General features: G+C 37.1%; 1 protein-coding gene across 1 annotated transcript in view; it reads right to left on the reverse strand.

The window, feature by feature from the left end:
- The window catches only part of RANBP9 (RAN binding protein 9), a 71,482-nt gene that overhangs the window by 26,062 nt on the left and 27,569 nt on the right, over positions 1 to 17,851 (reverse strand). The window contains exons 3-5 of the mRNA XM_052648468.1: positions 6,811 to 6,863; positions 5,747 to 5,914; positions 1,539 to 1,561 (exon numbers count right to left, since the gene is read on the reverse strand). Of these exons, the coding sequence (XP_052504428.1) occupies positions 1,539 to 1,561; positions 5,747 to 5,914; positions 6,811 to 6,863 (244 nt within the window). The remainder of the gene's footprint in view (positions 1 to 1,538; positions 1,562 to 5,746; positions 5,915 to 6,810; positions 6,864 to 17,851) is intronic.

A 17,851-nucleotide genomic window follows, 5' to 3' on the forward strand; every position in this document is an offset into this window, starting at 1 on the left:
ACAAGACTGGGCTACGTGGGCCCTCGTACCCGCACCAACACCCAGCCGCCCCCACCAGACGCTCTTCTTGAAAGCCTCTCCTTTCCACTCACCCACGGGATCACCCCCTGTCCATTCAAGGGCAGGATCACGGCTACTTTCCCTCTGGATATACAACATCCTGTTTCTCTTGCTATTGTATCATTCTCAACAGAAGGCAAACACCCTGCTAACCCTAACAATGAACCCGCCGGTCAGTTCTCAGCCCATGTGTCGTGATACATCTCAGTGGCATCTGACATGCTGACTTCTCCTTCCTTCTGGGCAGATCTTCTTCAGTTGGCTCTGAAGGACACCCCATTCTTAGCCCTCCTCCTGCCCCACTCACTGGTCGCTGCTTCTTAATGTCCTGTTTCAGGCGTACATAAGTGATACCGATCAAAAGTCTATGAATAGACCTACATATCTGAAGAGATCAGTGAATATAAACTGTCAGTCCTAAATGATAAGAAAGCGCTGTATCAGAGTTTATTAGTCCCCACGCCCTTTAGGGCTAGGTACGATGCATATGACAACTGATAGAGGCTTAGATTTGGGGCGTAAGGGGTCTAGAATCGAGCCGCTCCTCATGTCTCTAGATGCCGAGCCACCAGCATCTCCTGCCGGAGTTTCTGCAACAGCCCCTCTGTCGGCTTGTCTCTGTCTTTACTCCCCCCAGCTGCCGTCTGTTGGTCATCCTGGTGTGTCATGACAGCTAACACTCTGCACTGTCAGTGTACTTCGTTCAGAGTAAACGGCCAGGTGCCCACAGTGGGCCCCACCCCCGGGTCTGACTCCCACCGCCTCAGCCTCTCTACCTCCCTTCGCGCTCTTCAGGCGCGCCCCCTGCACTCCCGCCTGAGCGCCCGCCCCCTAACTGCTCCCTCTGCCTGGAATGTTCTCCGTGCCCTCGCTTCCTCCAAAGATTTTGCTCAGCAATTACCTTGAACAGTGGTGAGCAAACTGTACCACCTGGGTTCTGTCTTTGGTCCTCTCAAGTGCTACTGTTTTTCCTCCTTTAAAAAGTATTTAAAATTTTAAAAATATTTTTAACGCATTATTTATTAAGGTCCTCAACTTGAGTAGTCCGAGAGGACAGAGACCTCCATCTGTTTTGTTGAATAAAAGCAAGCACAAAACTCGCCACACAGTGGCATCAATAGACGCTGAATTAGTAAATGACTGTCATACAGCCGTTTACTAAAAAGCCCAACAATAAAAGAGAAACATATTTCAAATGAATCCACAGTGATACTAAAACGTGTCTTCTAAATAAACATTTCGGATTTGGTTCTCAGCCACAGCTAAGTTCCCCTGGGCAACGGTGCCCAGTGCAATTTTGGGCTTACTTTCTGATGGTCCACACCAATGGCAGCTCAAGAAAGGCATTCTGGTCTATGTGCAGCATGGCTTATAAACTTTATCAATAAGACTGCATTTTAAATGTGAGTAGTACTAGTTTCGATATACTTCTTTTAATTAAAAATACAAAACTACTTTTACAAGAAATCATGTCTTACCGGTAAGTCGGTGAAAGCGATACCTAAAAGGAAACGAAAACGGCATTAGAAGTTGTTTTTCAAAGGCAGAGTGTGGTGACAAGCTGAATTTCTCACCAAAAAGAAGGGAAGACATAGCAAAGGACGAAAAAAATTAAAAAGCTAAATATAAACTAACAAGACCAGTTTTTCTCTCAATAACACTAAGACAGGTCTGAGTGAATGCCATCATGTTTCAAGCTCATGACCCTTGTGTTAGGGACACGCCAATTTTATTTCTGGGGTACGGCTGTTGCCTCCAGGATTTCTGAAATGGTTTCAGATATATATTCAAAGCTATGTGAGGAACCACAAAAGAAAACTGGTTGCAAAATAATTACATTTATTTTCTGACTGACACCTAAGCTGCTTTATCCAGCCTTGTTATTTAAATCTTCCTTACCTAGATTTAGCTTTTAAATAATTTTAAGGGAAAAGGAGACTTTCTGTTACAAAAAGGGGTGAAGAGAAAATATAGTAGCCTTGTTTACTTTAAAAAATTCTCATAAAAATACATTCTCAAAGTTTTGATCACTCTAGAAAACAAAATTAATTCCTCCTTCAAAGGACAAAGATACAGTTGAGAATGTCTCTTAAATGCCCTCTGACAGTAATTTCAACAGTTATGTACCAAGTACATTTGAACAATGGCAACATCACTGGAATGAATCCACTGACATCCCAAAGTGATGACGTAATCACCCTTTAAATATGCAAATAAATTACTTAGCTGAAAATAAGATAATAAACAAACCAGATTTCTACAGGACCTCAGTCATATGTTTAAAAAGACTGAGCTCTACAATAATGTGAGGGGTGGTACTGTTGAGCTGGCTAATCGCAGTTCTTCAGTTTAAACACACATTAAGACAAAATGAAACCGTGCCAGCATCCCTCCCTCTATGGTGATGATCACCACCTAAAAGAATGAGGGCCCTTCTGTTGAAACATTATCTTTAAGGTCTCTTCCCAGTTGAGAGTCTGTGGCTCTAGAGTTGTGCTGTGCCACCAGAAAATACAACTACCTGACTATTCATGAAAGTGATAAAGTTAAAAGGCAAACTGACTATAAATCTCTACTATATACGCCTTGAAATAAATGTGAAAATAGTGCTTTGCAATTAAAATACTGTTTTTATGACTGCTAAAAACCAGTAAACTCATACGTTAACTTGTCAAAAGTAAAAACATTCAGATTACCTTTAGTTTCATTAATAAACAGAAAGTAAAGTGATTGTGGGCCAAACAAATTTGAGAATTTATCCTAAAAATTTCAGAAAACTAAAAAGAACAAAGAAAATAGCAAGAATAAATAAAACATGACCATATATAATTTTACCACCTTTCATAAAACAGCAGCCTAATCACTTTTCTTCAAAAATGTCTATCGATAAAGACTGTCTAAATTTATATCGTTTAAGCAAAAATTTACTTTTGTCAGTAATTAATGAGATCCTTTCTCACTTTACCAAAATCTCTAATGAAATATCCAACTTTATTCTATGGAATAACACTTTTGAACACTGTCAAATATATTAAACACAACCTAGACCTATTCAGACCACAAAAATGGCACTTTAACAAGCTAAACAATTATTTAAGTTTTACACAGAAAACAATTTTTTCCCAACTTCCTAATCTGATTATCAACAGACTTTTAGAAAAGTAACCGTCAACTGAAGAATGGTAACAAAATTTAAAAATGCAAATGAATTAACTTGCATACTGAAATATTTCTCCTTTAATTATTTCCTCAAAACCCTTTTTATTTCTCTTTATATGGTAAGTAAATATACATTTTGAAAACCTCCATGAGACAGAAACTAAGGATGTACCAAGCTTTGGGGCACAAATTATCCACTTTGTGAAATACAAAGGAAAAGTAGCTGAGCAATATTTTATTTTCTACATGCTAGAAGCTGGTCCAGAGATAAACACATTACTCTGTAGAGGGTCAGCTCTCTAGGCTTGTTTCAACTACTTAATTCTGCTCCAGTAGCAGGACAGCAGCCATATACAGAAAATAAATGAACAGGGGGTGGGGGTGGGGTGGGGGTGACTGTGTTTCAATGAAACTTTACTTAGAAAGCAGACCCAAGACTGATCTGGCCCATGGGTCATCACAGCTTGCTGACCTCTGCTCCAGAGGAATAATTTTTGCTCACTGCATCCCCAGCACCTGGGCCAGAGTCTGGCAAATGACGATAAACAACATTTACTGAGCACTCACTAAGTGTATGGCAATCACTTAACTTCACACACATCACTTCAGTTTGCCCTAGCAACCTCAATAAGGCACATGTTATAGTGATCTGGTTTTATGATCTGAGGCACAGAGATGTTTAAGTAACTCGCCTAAGGTCACAAGCCCAAGCCAGGAGATAAACCCAGACAACTGAACTCTCATACTGACCACCGTCATCCTGACTCTCCATGTGTTTGATAAACACATATTAGGTTTATGAATGAATAATGCCAAGTGTTTCAAACTGACAATTTTAGAACGTGATTCCATGAGTACCCTTTTTCTTAAACAGCATCTCATGTGCTGCAGTTCATGGGGTCACAAAGAGTCACACACAACTTAGGAACTGAACGACAACAACATATTTTAAAAACAGCTTCCTTACGCAAGAGAAAAATCTCAATGTAAACGCTTGTGAAAATCTAATAGGAAAAAAAATAATGTCACATCACCTGTGATCTTCTCAAGTCCCCAAATAAAATTTCTTCTCTGAAATAAAGTTTTTGTAAACTATAAAAAGACTCGTTTTGGTTTTAAAAATGTCATCTTTGCATTACTGAACCAAAGGACCTACCTACAGGCAGACTTCTGGTTTAAGATCTTAAATACCTTAAGCTGCCAAGCCAATGAAGACTATCCCAGTTAACTGCTTTGACAAGTCAGACAGAGCCTGAAGAGCAACAACAAACTAAAAGGGCTGCCTCCTTCTGGAAGCCAGTCTGCCAATAACAATCAGATCACAAATACACACACTATATATACATGGCATCCTTTATCAACAGTCTTGTACTGAGGAGAATGTTAAGAATCTCTGTGGACTTGTGAGAGCTTTTAAGTTAGCCAGCATAGAACTTCAGAATCAACAGTAATAATCAGAAGGAAAAGTTTTAAGCCAAATGTAACTAACTATGACTAAGACAGTAACATTATATGAGGAGTATGTCGAGACACTAAAAAACCCAAATAACTATTACCAACGTAGCCCAAAGTTTAGAATTCTCTACTATTAAATTACAGAATACTTTTTGCATTATATTAAAGAGTATTTATTATATGTCTAAGCATACTATCTGCAGTTTAATTTTTAAATACTGTTTATAAGCAAACTTAATTTTCTGCCTTTGGGGATTAGTTTATGCCTTCTCTCACTTTATCTCATCAGAAATAACCTGCTATAAATCAAGAATGTTTTAAACAGTTAAAAATCTGAAACTTTTTAAAAAAGCATCAACCTTGCTATCCTTTATACTTACTTTAATACAAAACAAAGACAAAAAAAAAATCTAAGAAAAGGGAGCATAAAAGTATTAAATCTGAAATAGTACAGATATTCGACCAAAACCCCTAATTTCCTTGTTGGTCTTACAGCAGAGTGATTTTCTCATCCTTTCGCTAATCTGTTTATTTGCCAGCTGTCTTTTAGAAGTTTTGTTATCATTTGCTCACTTTAGTTCTGCTCCCTTTGGCAGAACTAGCTTGTAGTTACAATCTTTATTAATTTCTTGTTAGCAGGCCTGATTTTTCAGTATGTCAATGCCCTTCATTTGGCTGGGAGCATAAGCTTTTCCAGGCTCTCTCATTACCCTCATATTATACTAAAAACTGACCGCTTTTTTCTCAGCACCCAGTATCTAGAAAACTGGATCATACTGTAAAGGGCTTTATTCAAAGCAAAGCAGAAAACATGTAGCATTTCCGTTACTAGAATAAATATCTGACCATGCAGTTCTTTCTAGTTAGTCCCACAGGTGTGATACGATGTGGCCTTCAATGTAAAAAATTAAGAGTTTTAATTGAATATGTGCCCATTACATAATACTTCAGATTTAAATTTTCACCATTTGAAATAATTTCCAGAGGCATCTACTCATAAAGGAGAATTACATAATAAACATTACTACCATGTTGTAAGTACAATAACCATAACATCTGGTTATTTTAGTACCTAAACTATGTCCATTCTTGGTGTAGAAGCAGGTGTTGTTGATAAGGTTAACACAACAGCCAATGACATCACCAGTTGTAAAAGTTGGTCCATAAGGTTGTCCCGTTCCAGAAGAACAAAATGAATGTCCATCATCACCATGGTAACCATATGAATGTTTATCCCAGCCTAAAAGAGAAAGTTTCAGTATATTTACAGTGAAAAGTAAGGTTCCCCCATACTAGAACTATTCAGTAAATTTATAACAAGACAAGCAAGAATAGTACACTCTCTGTAAATTTCACCTTTGCAAAGGTAAAATTCCCAAGAATACATAAATTCTGTATTAAAACACTGCTTACAACGTTAACAAAAATAAATCTGCCACACAGAACGCTAAACTATGTCATAAACAGAGAGGACTCTTAACAGAAAAAGCAAACAAACAGTAAGATGCAGTCTCCATGCATATTTCCTTTGCTAATAGACCAAAGGAATTTTGCTTTGATTTGGTTTAAGCACACACGGAGTTTACAATAACATACAAGATTTTTCTTTCAATTTTCAAACAGTTTCCTCTAAAGTTAATTTTTAACAGTAAACAGAACATCAGAAAATATAATCGAAGAATCACTTTGGTACAATTAATGGTTTTAGGAAAACAGTCTACCATTGTGTTTCACACCTTCCTTACTTTGCCTTTTTTCTCCTTAGTTTACTTTTAATATCAGCCTAGATACCCAGAGTATTAAACAACTGAAAATGGGGAATTCCTAAAAGTCAGGAATGTGTTGGGTAGGAGACAGAACCAACCACATTAAAACATCTAACATAGTTGATATCACTAGGTACTAGAAGTTCAAAATACCAACAAACAAAACAAAAACAAGCAAAACAAAACAAGGCATGGCATATTTTGCAAAATAGCATAAAATTTATTAGCAACATTTAGCTTCAACTCTGAACTCATAAAGTGATCAAAACCATAGAAGATTAATGTACTTAACTATCTCAAGTTATTATTACTCAACATTTTTAGCCAGAATTAGCCATAAGACAGTACTGTAATTCAATTACAAGTGTACCTGGCAGTCTGTTCATGTTCACACCTTGAGCAGAAAGGCCAATTCCCATGTAACTGTTTAAAAAAAAAAAGGCAGAAAGAAAAGCTGGTGATTATAGTTATATATAAGTATAAATTACCAAACACTCTCAAACATTATCAGAATTAAGCCCAAGATGAAATGCACAGGGTAGCTACAAAAAAATTCTTCGAATTCATGAAAAAGCAAAAAGGGCAATATTAAGCAAACAACAAAACCCAGACTCACAGTAAATTCCTATAGCTATCATTCATAAACTTACCCAAAGAATTACTTCTGTATTCTTACAATTATAAAACTCTTTCCAACTTCTCTACACATACATATTTGGAATTAAGAATTCTAACAAAAAGTACAGAGGGGCATGTGGCTTTTAAAAGGACACAGTAAAAATCTAGTTCCTCCCCTCCCCTAAACAAAGACATGGAGACATATTTGAAAAAAATTCAATTCAGATAAAAGCATCTGCAATACCTAAAGATCCTAAAAAGTATGCGGTACAGGGTAACTATGTATTGGTTTTCCGAAAGTATTTAGGCAAATTGACGATATGGACTTCAACATGAAAGCCTTAATTATTAATGTATAAAACATGAGAACAAAATTACCTCTACAAAAGAAATACTAGAGCAAAAGGTAATCGTTAAAGTATGCGATTCATTTAAAAATTTTTTTAAATATTAATAAAGTCTGATAAAGGGAGTTCAAAATATAATGTAAGAGAAATATTTTTTAAGTATAAAGTACAAAAAAGTATAAAAAGTATAAAGAAATTCATTTACAAATATTGATGCAAAAAAGAACAACTAAAACAGCAAACTGAGTCCATTAGTTAACAATTAGTTAAATTGCTAATTGTGCAAGATTTAAAATGGTATTTGATGAATTCAGCTACCACTCCTAATAAAAACTCAAATAAAAGGGAAGTACCTAAATAAGACACACTTTTTGCCAAATCTAATACAACAAGCAAGGTATTCAACAGTGAAACACTTAAGTCATTTCCAATAAAATCAGGCACAGAGATGCCTACAACTGTTAAACATTGTTTTAAAGATGTTAGTTTAATAAGACAACTAGATAACAAGTATAAATATTACAAGATATAAAATTATATTAATTGTAGTTGCTCTGATTATATACCTTGGAAACTATGGAATATACTGTAAGTTTTTAGAATTAACTAGGTATTTTGGGAAAATTTACGATCCCCTGGAGAAGGTAACAGACACCCACTCCAGTATTCTTGCCTGGAGAATTTCATGAATAGAGGAGCCTGACCGGCTACAGTCCATGAGGTCGCAAAGAGTTAGACACAACCGAGCAACTAACACACTTTTGGAAATTGACTGAATGTAAGAAAAATATTTTAATTTCCTTTCTAGTAATAATCGGCTAGAGAAAGGAAGTAGAATCTATAGTTGCCAATCATAATAACTACAGACACTATAAAACAGGGGTATCATTAAGGATGGAGGCTTCCCAGGTGACTTAAGAGACACGGGATCGATCCCTGGGTCGGGAATATTCCCTGGAGAAGGAAATGGCAACCCACTCTAGTATTCTTGCCTGGAGAATCCAATGGACAAAGGAGCCTAGCGGGCCACAGTCCATAGGGTTGCAAAGAGTCGGACACAACTGAAGTGACTCAGCATGCACGTATACAAAATAGGAGTAAAGAGCTCAAGTAAAGCTCAAAAACGGTACCTTAAAAGTGGTAATAAATGAGTATTTTAGTATCTGGATAACATAACAGCATAAGAATAGCAATCTTTCTAAAATCAATATATATGTGTACTGAGGTTCAGGATAAGGCTCCAAATGAGTCTATCTCTTTAAAACTAGAAAAGGTGATTTTTAAAGTTCACATGTAAAAATAGAGAATTTTGGTCAAGACAAAGTTAAATAAAAAATAACTTGTGTCTGTCCTACTAGATATTAACATTCACAGATAATGGAATTCGCAAGTGCAATATGACCAACAAGAGTTATGTGTCAAGGGACACAACAATGACATACCAAGAAGAAACATGTTGGATGTCCAGTCAAGACTCATTAAGTTGGTGTTCTGATTCAGCCCCTTTGTCCCAAATACAGCATACAATGTAATTATTTATGTTTAAAGAAAGTAGTGAGTTACAAGAGAACCTCCGAGAAGAAACACAAAGCAAGCAGGGACAGCTCTGGGCCCACAGACACCCATGAACCGGGAGGAGTTCCTCCTGAGGCACCAAGGGCTAACAGGCTTCCACAATGGATCATCAGCTCTGCTCACTGCTTAAAGCCCACAGGGAAGAGGCTCCCCCTCCTGAAGGGAAGAAAACACAGATACCACCCGCGGCCTTGGCTAAAGCTCATCTGAGACTGTGGCCTAGTTAAGCGGGAGGGAGAAGGAACAGCCTCTTAGCTAAGAGCCGGACAAAGTTCCTGACTCCATCTGTGACGCAGCCTGTAACACTCCCCCTGAACAGAGAACCTGGCAGCCCTAATGTAGACGGGCTTTTGACTGGGGGCCCAGGAGTTAGAAAGCAACTATAAACTGTAACCAAGAGAAAGTAGACAACTAGATAACAAAATGAAGAAAAATGTTTACCTTCCTAATTAAAACAATGCCACAAAAACAGAATTCTAAAATACACCAAAAATGTGCCATGTTTAATTGTGGCCAACTCTTTGTGACCCCATGAACTGTAGCCCGCCAGGCTCCTCTGTCCGGGGAATTCTCCAGGCAAGCATACTGGAGTGGGTTGTCATGCCCTCCTCCAGGGGATCTTTCCAACCCAGGGACTGAACCCAGGTCTCCCACACTGCAGGCAGATTCTTTTTTAAAAAAATGTATTTAATTGGAGGCTAATTACTTTACAATACTGTAGTGATCTTTGCCATATATTCACATGAATCAGCCATGGATTCCCCATCCTGAACTCCCCTCCCCCATCCCTCCCCATCTCATCCCTCCGGGTCATCCCAGTGCACCGGCCCTGAGTGCCCGGTTTCATGCATCAAACCTGGACTGGCGATCTGTTTCACATAAGGTAATATACATATTTCAATGCTATTCTCCCAAATCATCCCACCCTCTCCTTCTCCCACAGAGTCCAAAAGTCTGTTCTTTACATGTGTCTCTTTTGATGTCCCACATATAGGGTCATCATTACCATCTTTCTAATATATGCGTTAGTATACTGTATTGGTGTTTTTCTTTCTGGCTTACTTCACTCTGTATAATAGGCTCCAGTTTCATCCATCTCATTAGAACTGATTCAAATGCCTTCTTTTTAATAGCTGAGTAATATTTCATTGTGTGTATGTACCACAGCTTTCTTATCCATTCATCTGCTGATGGACATCTAGGTTGCTTCCACATCCTGGCTATTATAAACAGTGCTGCGATGAACATTGGGGTCCATGTGTCTCTTTCAATTCTGGTTTCCTCGGTGTGTATGCCCAGCAGTGGGATTGCTGGGTTGTATGGCAGTTCTATTTCCAGTTTTTAAAGGAGTCTCCACACTGTTCTCCATAGTGGCTGTACTAGTTTGCATTCCCACCAACAGTGTAAGAGGGTTCCATTTTCTCCGTACCCTCTCCAGCATTTACTGTTTGTAGACTTTTTGATAGTAACCATTCTGACCGGCATGAGATGGTACCTCATTGTGGTTTTGATTTGCATTTTTCTGATAATGAGTGATGTTGAGCATCTTTTCATGTGTTTGTTAGCCATCTGCATGTCTTCTTTGGAGAAATGTCTGTTTAGTTCTTTGGCCCATTTTTTGATTGGGTCGTTTATTTTTCTGGACCTGAGCTGCATGAGCTGCTTGTATATTTTTGAGATTAATTCTTTGTCAGTTGCTTCGTTTGCTATTATTTTCTCCCATTCTGAAGGCTGTCTTTTCACCTTGCTTATAGTTTCCTTCGTTGTGCAAAGTTTTTAAGTTTAATTAAGTCGCATTTATTTTTGCTTTCATTTCCATTACTTTGGGAGGTGGGTCATAGAGGATCCTGCTGTGATTTATGTCAGAGAGTGTTTTGCCTATGCTTTCCTCTAGGAGTTTTATAGTTTCTGGTCTTACATTTAGATCTTTAATCCATTTTGAGTTTATTTGTGTGTATGGTGTTAGAAAGTGTTCTAGTTTCATTCTTTTACAAGTGGTTGACCAGTTTTCCCAGCACCACTTGTTAAAGAGACTGTCTTTTCTCCATTGTATATTCTTGTGCAGGCAGACTCTTTACTGTCTGAGCCACCAGGGAAGCCCAAGAACACTGGAGTGGGCAGCCTATCCCTTTTCCAGGGGAACTTCCCCATCCAGGAATCGAACAGAGTCCCCTGCCTTGCTGGCAGGTTCTTCACCAGCTGAGCTACACAGGAAGCCCCCCGCAAAAGGTGCATAAGACCAATGAAATACACAACTGGAACATGAATTCATTCTAGAAGACATCAATGGAGAGTACGATTAAAAAAAAAAAAAGCATTTAAAAAATACATATTTAGGATTATGTTAAAAAAAATGGAATCATCATTATTAACAAGTACAGTGGAACACCAATATTTACTGAGATAGTTTAGCGAGTGATTTCCCACAATTAAAAAATATTTTGGTTAAGTTGAAAGTGCACATCACACACACTGAGGAAGATAAAAATAGACTCACACACAAACACACTATAGACTGTCGATACAAACAAACTCCTAAAAGCTTCCAAAGAGAAAGGCAGATCAAGTCAGAAGGAATGACAATTAAAACGAAAGCTGACTCCTCTCCAGCAGCGGCTGATGACAGTAAACGATGGCACAAAGCATTGAGAGTAAAGAACTGTCAACCCAGCACTTAATCCCAGGTAAAGCCTCATCCAAGAAGGAGGGCAAATCAAGGCATTCTATGGCATAATAAAGCTAATACTCTGCTATCCACAAATGCTCACGAAAGAACTATTTGAGAATAGACTTCAGTAGAAGTCCAGTGAAACCAGAAGGAAATACATGAGACAGAGAAATGACAATCAGCAAAGAAAATTATGAAATGTCATTAAACTCACTGAAAAATATTGTTAATTTAAAAAATTATAATCCAGTTACAACATGCAATTCAAAATTACCTGACATATAAAGACACAGTATAACATGATCCCTCACTGACTTTCACACACAAGGAACAACTCAGAGGTGTGCCAAATTTATAGCAAGGACTGTGTTACTGTGACTATTAGCATTTTGTTCTCTGTGCAGAGGGGCGGACTGGCACAGAGGAGGTGCTCAATGCACATTTTCGAATGAATGGTTAGTTTGACTAAAAAATATTGCATAAATTAATGGTAGGACATTTTTAGAGTTCAGCATAGCTTATTGCTAAAAGCTATATACAGACAAATATATTCATCTAATAAAAACATCCTATTCAAGAAAAAGGGGAAGAAATAAATCTGACTTTATTTGTAAATAACATCACTTTAACAAAAGATAAACACAAAATAATCAGTAAAGTTAATAAGTGAATTTAAATACAGTTGCATGATACAGAATTACTATATAAAAGTATCTACTGTATTTGTATATACTGGCAGCAAACACTAAGAAAATAAAATTTTAAAAACAATTACATCTACAAAAGGACCAGAAGCATGAAGCATTTAAGAACTGAACAAAAGACATGTAGAATTTCTCAGCTGAAAATTACTAAACAATGATGGGGAAATTAAAGAAGATGTAAATAAATAGAGAGATACATCACATTTATGGACTAGAAGACTCAATATTATTAAGGCTACAATTCTCTCCAAATTGATCTCTAGTCAATGCAATCCAAATTATACTCATGCTAGGAGGTTTCTATAAAACTGACAGGCTGATTCTAACATTTGAAATAAACAGGATCTAAAATATCCAAAAGAAAGTATGAGAAAGAATACAGATGTAGGACTTACATCATTTGACCTCAAGATTCACCTAGCATAAACCTGAGTAATCGGGACAGTGTGGTACTGGCACGAAGGATCAACAAACAAATCAACACAATGGATTCAGAAAGAGACCCAGAAGAGCTCCACACTTCTCCAGTCATTTTTACAAGGGTGCCAAAACGGTCCAAAGGAGTAAGGGAGGTTTTTCTATCAACAGTGATAGAACTGATATCCATCTGCAAAAGTAAACATTAATCTCTACCTCACACGATATATAAAACTCAACTGAAAATGGATCACAGTCCTAAACACAAAGATTAAATGTATAAAGCTTCTAAAAGAAAACACGTAAAAGTATCTTACTTACATGGGGATAAGGCAAATACCTATTAGGACACAGAAAGCAAGAACCATTAAATAACAAACTCGTGAGTCAGACATCAACAAAATTAAACTCTGCCCCAAAGACATAAGACAATCTAATCTTTATAAATGAACAAAAGATCTGAATAGACACTTCACAAAATATCATAGAACACTGCAAATAAACAAGAAGCACACGAAATGCTACATTGCAGTGACTAGTAGTCACTAAAAAGGGAAATTGAAACCACACTGAGGTACCACTATACACCCAGCAGAATGGTCACGATTTCAGGCTGACCACACCAGTACTGCCAAGAATCTGGTACAATAAGAACTTTCGCACGCTGTTGGTGGGAACGTAAAATGGTACAACCCCTTTGGAACATGGCTGGCAGTTTCTCCTAAGTCTGAGTGTATGCTTACCCCAAGACCCTGCGGTTCCAGTCAGAAGAGAAATGAAGGCAACATGTGCACCTAGAAACTTGTATAACCATGCTCCTGAGAACTTTCTTCACAAAAGAGAAAAAGCTGAAACAGCCCACGTATCTATCAACAAGTGAACGGATTCACAAACTGTGGTATGTTCTACTCAGAAATAAAATGGAAAGTGAAGTACTGATACACACAACACGGATGACCTAAAAAATGTAATCCTGAATCAAAGGAATCTACAAGAGTCTATGCTGTGTGATGCCTTTTGCAGACATACCTCATTTTACTCAGCTTCACAGATACAGCTTTAAAGCAACCAACTGAAGGTCTGTGGCAACCCTGCGCCCACAAGGTCCATCAGCACCGACTTGCGAGCAGCAACTGCTCACTTTGTGTCTCTATCATGTTTTGGGAATTCTTGTAATATTTCAACCATTTCCATTATTACTAGCATTTTTAGCAATTAAGTACTTTTAAATTAAGGGATATACTTTTTTTTTGACATAATGCTATTGCACAATGAACAGATGATAGTATAATGTTAACATAACTCATCTGTACTGGGAAACCAAAAAAATTCATGTGACTTGCTTTATTGTGATTATTTGCTTCACTGTGGTGGTCTGAAACTGAACCTGCAATTTCTCCAAAGTATGCCTGTATGACGTTCTGGAACAGGCAAAATGAAAACAATGGCACTTCTGAGACAGTGAGGACAGGGCCTAACTGGGAAAGAGGAGGAGGAAACACTTCTACTCATCAAATGGTACACTGCAGACTTCACGGTACGTAACTTTTATAATTTTTAAAAGAGCAGTAAGCAAGTATCAAACTCTAGTTAACGCTATGCATGCCATAATCATTAGGACTTAAGTCTGTTTACTTGGAAATACATTAAAAAATAAGATCGATGGCTGGGTGGACAGGAATGGGCAGATATGGGATAGAGCAATTACAGTCAGTTCTGCTATTATCATGATGTCTGAGTTCCTTAAAATCATTGCAGTTACAACATCATGCAATAAAAACCACAAAGCTTAAGGAGAAAATGGGTTTAAGAGCACAACATTCAAAAACTTCATCATATCTTTTTTTAAAAGGGTAAAAATCCAATTAAAAACTACCAAAATTCAATACCAATGGTTTTACACATGTGCAATTGTCAAGAAATACATAAATACTATAATAAATATGGCACCTTACACTGAGAAAGACCTAAAGGTTACTTGGGGAAGTTGGTGAAATAGAACTGCAGCTTGTGAGTTGCAAAGTGGTAGAAGGAGTGATTGGACAGGGGAGATTTGTAACACCAGATGTGCAGGGCTGTGGCTCACAATCAAGAGTGAACCAAGACAGCTGGCAGCTGTCTGAGGTGTTGCATGACATACAAAAACAAGCTCACACTCAACAGCAGTGAGAGAGTGAGACGATTCGATGGACAAGAAGCTTATTGTGGTAGTATGTACAGTAAGCCCCCTACATATGAATCTTCAAGCTGCGAACTCTCACAGATGCAAACGTGCGTTCACATGTCCAATCACGTAAGTTAGTCCACGCATCTGGTGTACGTGGTCATGTGTGTGCATCCTCTACAAGTGGTCGCGCTTTTGCGCACAGTATCGTTATTTCAAGGGTGCTCAGAAGCAAGCGGAAAAGCAGCGGCGACGTAGCTGGTACTGCTGGGAAGAGCGACTGGTTATAATCTGTCAGAAAGCATCTGCATCACCTGTAAAGCAGTGAAGGGTTACTTGAAAATGGACTTAATAGTGCTTGAAAACGTCTACTGCAACTCTACCAATAAAATTTTTTAAAGAACTATACATGCTATCTCAAGATAGAAGAGAAAATGCAATCATTTTAAAAAATGAACACTGAAGTGGGGAAAAGATTTTTTTAAAAGCCAACAGGGAACAAATGCAATGGATAAAATAGTTAAAATCAAGGCTGATATCACCCCAGCTATAACAATAGTCATTTTCAATGTGTAAATACAACAATCAAAAGAAACTGACAGACTGACTGAGAGAACAAGACCCACAAATGCTGTCTACAAGAAACCTATTTTACATTATAAAGACGCAGATAGATGAACATGAAGGGATGGAGAGAGGTACACTATGCTAATACTATGCTAATACTAATCAAAAGAAGCTGGAACGGTTATATTAGTTTCAAACAAAGCAGATTTCAGAACAATTCTTAATGTTGATGCACCTAGTAACAAAATGTCAAAAGATGTGAGGCAAAAACTGATAGAATTACACAGAAAAGTAGTCAAATCCACTATTATAACTGGAGACATCTGTAACTGGCAGACAGAGCAGGAGGAAAACCAGTAAGGATATAGAGAACACCATCCATCAACTGGATTTCACTGACATTCACATCTAAAAACATCAGAATATACATTCTTTTCAAGTTCACAAAAACAGTCACCAGGAAAGATCAGATTCATATTTTTACAAACTAAAATAATACAAGGGACACTCTGAAACCAATAATGAAGTTGAACAAGAACTCAAAAGCTGAAAAATCTCAAATTATTTCGTGATTAAGCATCACACTGCTAAATAACAAAAAGGTCACAAAGATTTCGCAAATTTTAAAATATCTTAGACTAAATAAAAATGAAAATATAACTTGTCAAAATTTGTGGGATGCAGCTTAAAAAAGGTACTTAGAGGAAAATTTATAGTACTGAACATTATAATAATCTAAAATCAATAATTTATGCTTCTATCTTAGCAAATCAGTAATTAAGAAAAATATAAGCCTAGGAAGAGAATAAATAATAAAAATCACAGCAGAAATCAATGAAATTGAAAACAGGAAACCTGAGAAAATAAAAAAAAACAAAAGCTGGTTCTTCACACTGTTAGTCATCAGGGAAAAGCAATCAAAACCAGAGTGAGCTATCACATCACACCTGTCAGAACAGCCCTCATCAGAAAGACCCCAAATAAATACTGGCAAAGATGTGAAGCAAAGGGAACCTTTGTACACTGTTCATGGGAATGTAAATTGGTGCAGTCAATTAAAAAATAGTTCTAAAAACAGACTACCATATGATAAAGCAATTCCACTCCTGAAGACAATGAAAACACTAATTTTAAAAGATACATGCACCCTAATGTTCACATCAGCATTATTTCCAACAGCCAAGATATGGGAGCAACTTAAGTGTCACATAAATAGATAAAGAAGATGTGATGTCACACACACACACACAGAGTGCTATGCAGCCAAGAATTCTGCCACTTGCAACAACATGGAGGACTTGGAGAGTATTAAGCTCAGCGAAATAAGTCAAAGAAAAACAGATACTATATGTTATCACTTATATATGGGATCTAAAATATAAAAGGAATAAATATAACAAAACATAAACAGACTCACAGATACAGAAAACAAGATAAAGGATAGAGGATGAAGAGGTATAAACTACTATGTATGCACTAAATAAGCTACATGGGCATACTGTATAGCATAGGGAATATAGCCAGTATTTCACAATAACTTTAACTGGAGTAAAACCTAGAAAAATACTCAATCACTATGCTGTACACCTGAAACTAATACAATACTGTAAAGCAACTATACTTCAATCAATGAAGAGGAGGACTGGAAAGAGTCCCACCCCGCTCCCCCAGCAAAGAAATCTAAAGGCTGGCTATCCGAAAAACTCAATAAAAAGATTCTAGGAAAGCGGGAAGGGAAGGTCCAAAAAAGGTTAGTAATTAATTCCATCACTGCTCACAACAGAGAATATCTTTAAAGAGGAGACTACAGGTATTACTATAAACTAATTTTCTAAGCGTAAAAATACACTGATGCCCCACCTTTAAAAAAAAAAAAAAAACCAAAAGAAAAGGCAAACAGACCACATCATAATAAAAAAACCAAAATTCAAACGTGACGAAAATGTTTCAAGCTTCCTTTCTCTCCTATTTCCACCTAACCACTTCCCCATATCTACAGGCAATTAGTGTCACCAGTGACTTGTGAGATCCGTTCATAGTCTTCTCTGGCATATTTGCTTGTAAGTTCAAAAGGTAAAGTAGAAAAAAAAACAAGAATCAGTGAAAATGGTTACCTATGGGGGAAGACCAGGGTAAAGGGGGCCTTCTGTGAAGGGCCTTCTTGTACAGTTTTAATTTGTGAACAATGTAAATGTTCAGACGTGTTATTTAAACAAAAATCAAAATGAAAAAAGCAATCCCTATAAACGAAGATAAATTTTAACAGGTGAAACTAATAAAATGTCAATTGGTGTGAAACTGTAGAAAAAAAAAACCATGTGGTATTCAACATTCTTTTAGTAATAGTATTG

This window comes from Budorcas taxicolor, chromosome 11, assembly GCF_023091745.1.
Source record: "Budorcas taxicolor isolate Tak-1 chromosome 11, Takin1.1, whole genome shotgun sequence".
NCBI lineage: Eukaryota > Metazoa > Chordata > Mammalia > Artiodactyla > Bovidae > Budorcas > Budorcas taxicolor.